The sequence below is a fragment of the Phalacrocorax carbo genome, chromosome 20 (assembly GCF_963921805.1).
Source record: "Phalacrocorax carbo chromosome 20, bPhaCar2.1, whole genome shotgun sequence".
Lineage (NCBI taxonomy): Eukaryota > Metazoa > Chordata > Aves > Suliformes > Phalacrocoracidae > Phalacrocorax > Phalacrocorax carbo.
Genome location: NC_087532.1, coordinates 1,103,503 through 1,114,466, shown reverse-complemented (window position 1 = coordinate 1,114,466; position 10,964 = coordinate 1,103,503). Strand labels below are relative to the sequence as shown.

General features: G+C 47.6%; 2 protein-coding genes across 3 annotated transcripts; one reads left to right on the top strand and one right to left on the bottom strand.

The window, feature by feature from the left end:
- The first annotated feature begins 39 nt into the window (after nucleotides 1-39).
- On the top strand, nucleotides 40-3,760 carry DFFB (DNA fragmentation factor subunit beta). Of its 2 annotated transcripts, none has more exons than XM_064470350.1 (7): nucleotides 40-174; nucleotides 246-372; nucleotides 486-674; nucleotides 1,388-1,467; nucleotides 1,638-1,808; nucleotides 2,039-2,139; nucleotides 2,636-3,760. In XM_064470350.1, the coding sequence occupies exons 1-7, from the start codon at nucleotides 61-63 to the stop codon at nucleotides 2,850-2,852; spliced, it is 999 nt and encodes a 332-aa protein (XP_064326420.1). In that variant the 5' UTR covers nucleotides 40-60; the 3' UTR covers nucleotides 2,853-3,760. The 2 variants fall into 2 exon arrangements, with proteins under 2 accessions (XP_064326420.1, XP_064326421.1); XM_064470351.1 differs by having other exon boundaries at nucleotides 246-390; nucleotides 456-674.
- An 868-nt stretch (nucleotides 3,761-4,628) lies between these two features.
- Nucleotides 4,629-8,655, bottom strand: C20H1orf174 (chromosome 20 C1orf174 homolog). Its single transcript, XM_064470352.1, has 3 exons — nucleotides 8,364-8,655; nucleotides 6,581-7,081; nucleotides 4,629-5,799 (listed from the first exon to the last, which is right to left on the bottom strand). Exons 1-3 carry the CDS (start codon nucleotides 8,580-8,582, stop codon nucleotides 5,689-5,691), a joined length of 831 nt encoding a protein of 276 aa, XP_064326422.1. The 5' UTR covers nucleotides 8,583-8,655; the 3' UTR covers nucleotides 4,629-5,688.
- Nucleotides 8,656-10,964: the final 2,309 nt, after the last annotated feature.

Genomic DNA, 10,964 nt, shown 5'->3' with positions numbered 1-10,964 from the left:
GCTGCCCTCGAGGCGCATGCGCGGTGGTGGTTGGGGCAGAGTCCGTGGCGGCGAGGGTCCATGGCGGAGCCGCTGCGGCCCTTCCGGCTGCGCGGGCACGGCAGCCCGCAGAAGTTCGGCGTGGCTGCCAGGAGCCTGCGCGGGCTGCTGCGGAAGGGCTGCCGACTGCTGCAGGTGCGGGCCGGGGGCCGCGGCGCGGGGCCGGCGGGGCGCGCCCGCTCACCCCTCACCCGCCCGGGGGGCAGCTTCCCTTGCCAGGCAGCCGCCTCTGCCTCTACGAGGATGGGACGGAGCTGACCGAGAGCTACTTCCGCGCCCTGCCGCCGCAGACGGAGCTGGTGCTGCTGGGCCCCGGGGAGACCTGGCGGGGCTGTGAGTGGGCCGGGGGCGGTGCGGGGGGCCTGGGGGAGCGGCCGGCGGCGGGGCAGCGCCTGGGCCCGCAGGCGGCCCCTCAGCCGGCGCCACCTCTCCCGCACACGCCGCAGGTGCCAGCGACATCGAGCGGTTCCTGGCCGCCTTCCACAGCCGGAGGGATGCGGTCGTGCGGGAGGCGCGGAGGCTGCTCTCCGACGAGCGGGCCCCCGGCAGGCAGAAGCTGCTGGCGGATCTCGTCCACAACCTCAACGAAAACATCCTGGCCGAGGACAAGGAGGACGACGCGCCGTGGTTTGAAGGTACGCGCTCCCCGCCCGCATGGGGCTGCTCAGGGGCGCCGGGTCTCGCTCTGCGCCGGAGTCACTTCTGCCGGCGTTACTGTTCTTGGAGAAAAGGAGTTCAGAAATCTGGGAGTCCTTCTGGCTGGTGTGGTTCGGTACCCGGCCAGGGGATTAGCTATCACTGACAGTAGCGTGCGGTTTTAAGGTCATTTCCAATATATGTATATTTACTGTCAGAAAATAGAAAAAAAGAGCAGCATCCCCTATCGCTCCATCTAAGATTGCTCTAAAATACATTTTTCCCCACAAACATAGGCCTGCACTTATAATCTTTTAACAATTTGCTAATAGTATATTGATAATCCGCATGTACCAGCCAGCTCGCCTTTCTGTTTTCTTTATACTTTCTTTGTAAGTTCCCCCTCCCGTTCCCAAGTTATTGCTGCAGATCTCCAGAGCAATTAGGTTTTCTTTTCGCAATCTCTTAGTGTTCTGTGTGGGCACATTAACTAGAAACATTTTAACAACTACAGCGTCAGTGTTCTCCCAGCAGACGCTCTGCATGGTCCCTAGTAAGTGCTAAGAGCAGGGTAGGCTTGAGCCAGTAAAAGAAAAATGGGGAAGAAAAATCTGTGCATACCGGGTTTGAGAAAAGCAGGGATAAACACCCACCTAGGCAGAAACACAGCACTAGAAATACTAAGTGACAACACAATCTAACTCCCTTTTAGGTCTAGAGTCTCGCTTTAAGAACAAATCAAGCTACATGCGATACAGTTGTGAAAGCAGAATACGAAGCTACATGAAAGAGGTAAAAGTTTCTGCTGAAGTAACTTATTTTCAAGCTCCTGGTAAAAGTAACTCTGTGACCACATGTACATAAACCTCTTTTACCCTGCAACACTGATGGTAGAAGAGCGCCTCAGGCTGCTGGAGTACCAAGGACTGATTGTTTTGGGTTTTTTTTCCCCGTCCCCCTAGGTTAGCAGTTTTACTTCAAATGTTCATCCTACAGCAAGAGATGCATATAAAAGGATAATTGACCTGATGTCAGATAAACTGAAATTGGTGAAATACAACGGATGCTACTTCGACAGAAGAGAGGAGGAGGCAGTCCGCCTGTGCACTGCGGAGGGATGGTTCTCCTGCCAGGTAAGTTCAGCCCTTTCTAAAGCAGAGTGTGGTGGTGCCAGCAAGCAGTGGCGTGACTTGCCACGTTAGAGGAAGGAAACAGGTACTCGGGTGCTTGCATGGTGCAGTCTCAAGCCTGGCAGGGTGATGTTGCCCCAGCGCGCGAGGTCTGCCTTTGGTTCCAGCAAGTGGGAGGACCGCGCTGGCGCGACGAGCAGTACGCCCTTCATTGTTGCTGCCTTGTTTTACAGGGACCTTTTGACAGCGACGACTGCCCATGTAAGCATTCTATCAACCCCTACAGCAACAGGGAAAGCAGAATCCTCTTCAGTACCTGGAATCTCGATCACATGTATGTACAAAGTATTAATCCAGACCTCCCTGTTTCACACCCTCCAACTTAGGCAGGAAAGGTATAGCCGCTGAGTCTGTCCCCTGTCCTTCCCCCATGGTGCAGTTAGCACCGCTGTGAATGGTGCATTGTGATAAAAGGTGCTTGGATGCTGCAGCTGTTTCTGGTAACACAAAACCCTGAGGACGGATTATAATGCCTTCTCTCACTAGCTGCTTTGCTTCTGCTCAGATTTTCTTTGTATGGAAACATATGCCTCCTCTCCACGTCACCATTTGTGACTCCTCCTCTCTGGCACAAACCCTCAGACCCATTTTCAGGCATTGTGCCTGAACAGGATTTGCTAAACTAATTTCCTCAGGGGAAGGAAAAAAATCATAAACCTAGTTACAGTGAAAGAATTAAAATTCTGCCTGGCTCTAAAAGGAAGATGGGGATTTGATGATAATGAAAAAACTTTTGATGGCAATATTGTTTTCTCTTTTGTGTACTGAAGAATAGAGAAGAAACGTGCTGTTGTCCCAGAGCTGGCAGAAGCTGTCAAAACACAAGATGGAAGAGAAGTGAACTGGGAATACTTCTATCAGCTGCTTTTTACTGTGGATAACTTAAAGCTCGTACATATTGCTTGCCATAAGAAAACCAATCATAATCTCAGCTGTGACAAAACTAAAATCTACAGAAAAAGGAAGCAAACCCACAAGATTTCATAGTGCTATCTCTGGAAGTGACTTCTGCTTTTTTCCAAAATCATGTCACGTGGTATCACTTTTAAATAGCTCTAGTTTCTTAAACAAAAACTTATTCAAGAGTCCCTGGCAAAAGAGACTTGCTAAGTAATTCAGCTGCAGTCTCACAAAGCATACGTTCGTATCATGCCTAATTCTACCCTCCTGCCTTCTCCCTTACTGCAAGCCTTCCTTAGATCACATGGTGCTAAGTGTGATAAAACACAGCTGTGAGTCAGAATATCAATATATCATTTATAAGTGAGGCCAGAGGGTGACACTGATTGTGCCGTGCATCGCAGGCCCAAAACTCACAATATGCAGAAAGGAAACGGACAAAACACTTCTTAAAAACCGATCTGAGGGGACTTGCAGGGTCGTATTTCTCTGAATGTTAAGCCAAACAAAGAATATTTTAGGATAATTAATTTGCTCTCTGCCTTTCCTGGGCAGACAACCACTGCATCTCAGGTATGCCAAAGGGCGAGTCAGTGACAGAGCTGCAGGCTCTTCTGTACCGAAATACCTGCACTCGTCCACCACCTCTCCATTCGCTGCCGCTTCAGGCGTGCACCTCCTAGAAGGAAGAGCAAGGCCATGGCATAGCTTTGCTTTTACCACCTTTGTCAGCTTTCCCATTGATTTCCCTCTCAAACAGCTTCTGCCTCTTAGCTTGAGTTTGCCTGAAGCAGTACAAGCGATGTTACTGCATAATAATCATGTTTACCTGCTGCTTCAGAGAATACTGTTTTTGTAAAACACTTCCTACCTCAGGTAACAAAATACAAATCCATTTTTTACTTTTTTATATATTGGCTGATAACAACTGAATTTTTAGGGACTGTCATTGTAAATGATGTGAATTTTTTTTAATAAAAAAAATTACCACCATCTTTCTGTGTGTGTATGTGGAGGCAGAGGTGCAGGAGTGGTTAATCAGGTGTGATAGAGCATGGCTAATACAGACTAGAAAGACAGAGCACAGGGAAACGTGTTTATGAATGGAGTGCCGGCTACTTAGTGCTGGGTAAATAACAGCACTTGCTCTAGGGAAGAGCTCTGTTTTCCCCCACATCGTTGGTCCTCTGTCTTACCCGGGCACGTCCAGCTAGCCCACACAGAACTGTTACAATAGCATTGCCGTGTGAGCCATAACTTACTAGGCCTTGGAAATGCAGGACCTTTGCTACAGAGAGTAATGTTCAAACAACCAACTCAATCCCCCTCCCAAACGTTTCAATGTGAGAGGTGAGGTACCTGCATTTTAAGGACCGCATTTTTAGTACCAATGCATTGAATCGATCCTTCCAGATTGCCCTACTGAATATATGTCATCAGTAGCTAAGACGGAAGCGCACGCTGCACTGTTTGGACATGGGGGAAGGCATCACAGCTAAGATTCTGATGACAAACATAACTATGTCATCTGTATGGCTTGCTTCCTACAAACAGAAAGTCACTGTTCTACACAGTGCTGAAGCTAAAATGAATCTCTGTATGAAGATGTATTTGCTAGAAAGAGACAGTAGCAAATACGGCACTTAAGGAAAGCTGGGAGAGCTACTTCAAGATGGAGTTGTGCTGAAAACCATGAATATGCTGTTAAAAAATTAGATTTTTCTGAGTTACAGAGAGTGAAAAGGAGCCAAGAAATATTGTTGACAGAAACAATGCATCAGCTGGAGTGGAAATGTGAATAAATTAACATGTCATGCATATACAATTTGTTTGGCTTACAACTTTTGAATGTTTAACAGGCTGTAGCTGTAGAAATTAATATTTATTTAAACCATCTGCTGATAACATTTTCTCTATATTTTTAGAAATGTAGAAGAAACTATTTATAACAATAAAGATCTGGAAGCTTACTGCATAATCACACTTTCAAAAGAAGTATTATCATAAACACTGGGCGAGTTAACGTTTCCTGAAATCATCTCAGGCTACTCATGATTTTCTAAAAATACAGGCCAAATTAACAAATTTGGTGCCTGACCCATATCCTTAGCAATCAATACCCGTTCATCTATCGAGTCCAACGCTGAGAGATTTTATTCCTCCTCACCATCAGCATATTTGTTTACAAAATTCCTATTCATAACCCTTGGAAGTTAATTGAAAATACTGCACAGGCTGCATTATACAGCTACTAAAAAAGGCAGTGCTTACGGCTGGTCTGGTGGAAGAGGGGAGCAGTCAGCTTCATGCGGTGACTGTTCAGAGAACTGACAGGCAATAAAAACGGACTTAACTTCCAAAGATTAACACTGCTGAACTCACACTGACATCTGTGCATTTCGTTTTGCCAGCAGAACCGCGTTTAGAGGTTTAACTGGTTCTGGTTTAGATGTAAACAATGCAACACAACTTACAGAACAGAGGCCAGCATCTCTCTTTGTGCTGGGTAGCCAACTGGCGGCATTCCTAACTGGATGCCACAAGCAGAATTAAAAGAAAAAGGACCTTGTTCTAACGTGGTTGTATTGGCTGTTTTTAAAAAGGAGTGAGACTAAATGTTCACCCTAGGTACCCGCTCAAATTTCTAAAAAAGCAGTAAGAACTTCTATTTTCCCTGCTTTATTCCTAAATATTACTGGTAAAATGGTAAATTACGATTTATTTCCAAATCACTGAAAATTCAGTCAATCTCTGCCCCAGATAACCGTGGGAGAATACCATATCTGCCAATTCCAGAAAAACAAACTCTACCAGTTCTCTGAGAAAAGGCAAACGCAGACACCTTATGTTAGTGACATAGCTAACCATCATTACGTGGTTGCAAAGAAAAAGAAAAAAGGTTTCATTTGTTTACAGTTTGTTGTCAGACAGCATCCTCTTCCTCCTCCTCCTCATCTTCCTTTGCAATGAAATGTAGCTTTCTGAATTCTCGCCTGCTCATCGTTGTTCTTGGGAGCGCAACTGCTGGGAGATCCTTTAAGAACAAGATAAAATCATTAAGGAAAGTCTGTTGCGGCAAATGGCAGACCTCCTACCTCTCCAACAGTTCACATACTTCCACATCTGATACATGAGGCACCAACACACACCTCTTCACTTGGAAGCAGTGGCATAAAGCCATAGCTAAAGCACAGTAGCTTCAGGGGAGCTTTCCTGAACCAGCCGTGGCTCGTGGTCAAAGTGAGGGCTGGCATTTCTTCTGCAGGTTTGAGAAGGATTCAAAGAGGGTCAAGTGCTCCACAAAGGAATCCTCACTATTCCCACTAAATACCACCTGTGACTCCTGCTAAATACCGATCCTCATGAAACACCTGAAAGAAGAAGGCATCACTTGCCCAAAGTTATACAATGTTAAAGGCAGAATCAGGATTTCGGTTTAAAGCTCTGGCCCTCAATCCAAAAGCAGAGGTCGCCAGAAAACAGCTTCCATTCCCAAGAACTACAATAACCACAATTAAGAACCAGTGAAAAACTATTCTGACAGAGTAACACTGTGTCTTTATGAGTAAAAATATCTGTCTTATGGAATTGGAATAATAAAATCTAAACATTTCACATCTAAAATAAACATGCCGTGGCAATTAATTTCATCTCTATCTATCTATCTATCTAGGGGACAGGGATAGGACTCCAGATGGCTACCTGTACTGGTCAAGTTCACCTACAATTTTGAAGCTAGCCTACTTTTGTTTGAAGATGCAAGACTGAAGTAGAACAGAACTGAATGTGTAGGCTGAAGACTGCCATGATCTTACCTGTATAAACTCAACATCTCCAAAGAATCGGTCCACGGGCATTGGCTGGTTGCTGTCTTCATCCAAGAAAGCACTACTGTCTAGTTGTATCGGCTTCTTTGGGAGACCTCCATCCTCCAAGCTAGACTCGTCTGAAAGTACACTCTCACAGCTGCTCTCCTCTTCACTGCAGGCATGACTGTGCAGATTTTCAGCACCATCCCTTTCTGATGGAGCACTGCTTGATTTCACCGCACATGGCCCAAAAGAAACATTATGCTCCTTTTCCTGTTTGTCTTCATTAGTCTCTGGAATGCTTTCACCTTTTTCCTGTTGCATTATATTGCGGTCTCCTGGATCTTCCGAATGTTGGTCCCCATCAGATGTTTTAGCTGTTTCCTCCAATCTGGCAAGGTTTTCATTTCCACATGTAAGTCCTTCTAGTTCTGGTTTTACTAGACTGGTTCTTTCACTTTTTAGCCTCTTTGTGGGTCGTCTATCATCCACTTTGCTTGAAGAACACTGTTAGAAAAAAATAAGCTCCTAAAGCTTACTTGAAATAAAGAAAACAAAATCACCACATCTCTTTAGTTGCAAGGCTGGACATAGAACCAAAGGGCTCCATCACGCGAGTGGCACTTTGATCCAAAGCTGTATCACTAAGAAAAATAATTAGTAGAAAGCACACACAAAAAGAAGAAAAGAGGAACACACAGTGATTCAGGGAATAAATAGTTAAACATTACTAATGCAATCTAGTGTAGCTCAACAAATGTTGGGGCCCGGAGCCAAAACTTAGCCAGGATAATGAGGTAGCCTTAACATGAACAGCCTGCACGATGACTAAAACTTGTTGCTCTGGGGGAGTCAGAAAGGCTTCAAGACAAGAAGTGCCTAAACAAAGATACGATGACATTTGACCTTAAGAAAAGCAGATGTACAGAACCCTAAATATAAGGAACTGCAGAGCAAACACTAAACCAGAACTGACCATCCCTCAAGGACAGTATATACGCGATCTCAGAACTGAGTTTGCGCAAAAGCAAGAGTTAACTAGTGGACACAGTGAGGAAGAGTATATCCTTCATCCAGAGCCCCCTGATGACCACCTGGCGACACCAACAGGCATGTGCAAATGACATTTGCATATGATAATGAATATGTACATCTTTTCTCAGAAGCCTAATGAATATGTATATAGAACACATACTTAACCTGCACAATTAGATCTGACAGTGTGCAGGTTAGGAGGAGTGATCCCCCTTGCACCCAGCGCTGCAATAAACATACCTGCTTCGTAACTCTCCGTGAGCTGTAGCATTTATTTCCACGCCTCAATACAATAGCCTACACCAAACCACAACGTACAGTCCATCACCAGCGGAAAACTACTTCTCAAAGCACAAACTGGCGCCGTGCATGGCTAACCACCATTTTCACATTCTCTTAGGGTTGCTGTAGATGGCGATGAACGTAGAACGGACTGTCACCCGGTGCGGCAAAGCGTCCGGCCGCTCGCTAGCGGCACAGCGCACCGGCTAACAGCCGGCGATGGACCCCAAAGCCGGCCCTGCAGCACCCAAATACGCCCTTACGCTCTATCTTTGCATGCAGACATCTAACAGAGTGGCGGGAAGGTGGGAGAGGCGAAGAATTTACTTAAACTCTCCAAGTAATTCCCTCACAGCGATGCTCAGTTTATAGCTGTTAATAATTAGCTGCACACACACCCCCCACACCGTCACAGCCGGCCCCCGCGGCCCTCTCCCCCAGCCCGAGGCCGCCCCAGGCCCGACCCTCCTACCAGGCTCGGCGGCGCTTCGCCCTCGGGCTGAGCAGAGGCAGTTGCCGGGCGCCCGCCGTCCAGAGACCCCTTCGCACAGCGCACCCGAGGCCGCTGCCGCCGCCCCGGGAGAGCCGGGCCGCGGGCCTCCGTCCGGCCGCGGCTCTCCCGCGCTCCCGCCCGCAGCGCCGGGCCGCCCGCCGCCATCTTGGGGAGGGCGCGGGAGCCCGCGCTCGCCATCTTGTGGAGCCTCTCGCCTCAGGGGCAGCCGGGGCTCGCCGCCGCCTGTCTGCCGGCGAAGCGGGCGGGCGGCCGGGCGGCCCCTCCGGGCCGAAACGAGGGGCGAAGTGAGGCCTCATCCCCTCTCGGTGGTGGGGCGAGACGGGGGCCGGGCGCGGAGCCCGCCGCAGGGCCTGCTGCAAGCGGGGCGGCCTGTCACACAGACCCAGGCCCCGCACTTGGCCCACCGGCAGCGTTACGTTAAAATGAGCTTTAGCAAAGTGAAATCGGAGGAGCTTGCCTCCAGATCTCCCTGATGGGCTGCTGCCTGGGGGAAAAACCCCAACAAATTCTGCCTGATCTCTGTATAGGTTATAAACATTTCAGATCTTTTGCTTCCCCTTGCGTCTTCCTTCTGCAGCAATGCTAGCTCCGGTTATAAGATGTGCGGTCAGGGACTTATTATTCAGATATGCCTCTCTGTTCGTTTCCACAGCCCTCAGGGAGCAAATTATGTCAGTAACTCAAATCCCTCTTTAACTTCAAGGACTCTGATGATAGCAGACGAATTTCTGTGTAGCAAAGCAGCCCGACACCTAGATTTAAGTATGTAATTACCTTCACTTATTTTATTGGGGGAGGCGAGGTAGCACACTTGCCTGTTTCAAGAAATTGTAGGGACTGCGTGCCCTGACAGTCCGTGCTGGAGGAGGGATGGCAGCATCCGCCACAATGGAGCCCAGGGGCTCTATCCATCACATGAAACTACAGCTCTCCCTTCTGTTAATTCAGTGCTTTGAGGACGCTGTGGGGATTTTTATAATTCTGTCCGGCTGAGGGCACAGGAACTTGTTTTTTTATAGCAGCCTTTAATGTTCTTGCTCATTGCAGAGCCATACCACAAGTCTCAGTGGTTTGAGGGTATTACCTGTGCTCCTCAATCCAACTTAGCTGATAAAATGCTTGTCCGTTCATCCTCACCTTAAAAAACACGAGCAACAATTTAAATTGCAGAAATAAGTGGCAAGAACGTACTTGTGGGAATATTCAAGTAAGACATTTTTTCTCAAAAGCATAAAGTCTCCCAGTTAAACTGCAGAGGTTCTGCAATTTCTCTTGGTGCTCAGGGGTCCTTCTGTGCTTTGTTCTCTGGCTGAGATAATTCATATTCTCCTCCAAAAGCTTCTCGACTTGCTCCACTCTCTCACAGTGTTGTTGCTTGCGGCCACGGAATACAGATGATTGTTTTTATTAGGCAGTGAAAACTTATACTGTCTCGTAAACAGAAGAGGTCTAGAATTGGCTGAAGACCAGCATTTCTGCAGCTGGGAACCTTGGTGGTTGTTTTAATTTCCCCCACGAACTGAAAATAGTAAGAAAAATTTAGTTTTGAAGTTTTTAATAAATACTTTTCAGAACAGTATGTGTGTCTCATTCTCTATGCTGCTTTCATAAGACTGACGAGCATATTAGAGTGATGAGGGCAGCGGTGGCTAAGCCCTAAGCAGCCTCACGTGCTTCGGTGGCCCAGCAGAGACGTGGGCCCATGGCCTGTGGCAGCGCATGGGGGTGGAGGTACACGACCACAAGCGCTTGAGACCGCGCAGGGTGGCCTCGGGCACTTCCAAGGGACAAAGCACCTTACACAGATGAAGCCAGGGTGCCGGGGCTCCCTCACCAAGCTCTTGCCTGTCGTCACCACGCTTTCCCCTATAACCATGTTACTTTGTGGGGAAAATGGTGGCAGTTTTGCAACTGCAGATGTTGTTGCATTTTCTGAAATACGGCTGATCCCTCTCTGAGAGGAGATCCGTCACGTAGCGCAGAGAGCACCCTGGGAGGGGCGAGCGAGAATGCAGATCCCCTCCGAGATCAGTCCACATCTTGGCAGCAGGCAGTGTCTCCTGAGCGACTGGAAGGGCTACGCAGGGACAGATAACAGCCAAGCAGCCCTTAAAGAGAATCAGAGCAGCACAAACTATTTACATTAAATCCACATTTCCACATAAAAGAGGACTTATTTTCAACAATATTAAAGAGTGGTTTTTATTAGAATCTGTTGTCTAAGCAGGCAGGCAAAAAAGAAGATATTTTGTGAGCTCCCTCATTTTTATGAAAGCTGGCTGGCGGGTATAAAGCAGCAGCTGATGAGCTTATTGAGCAGGAAGGGAGGTTCAGGCTGTGAAACTCGATGTGTAAATTAGCTTCTTGCAGCACTTGTCTCTGTGCCTGTCACTTGCACCGGTGTCCCTGTCTGTTATAATCCTCCCAGTTCATTTGGCTAAACATTAGTGACATGCTAGGGACAGCAGCCAAAAAAAAAATGTTGCCTGTAAACATACTGGCTGTTAACTGTTGAATGAGAGGTCTATCAAACTAAACAGTCACCCAGCAGGAGCACTG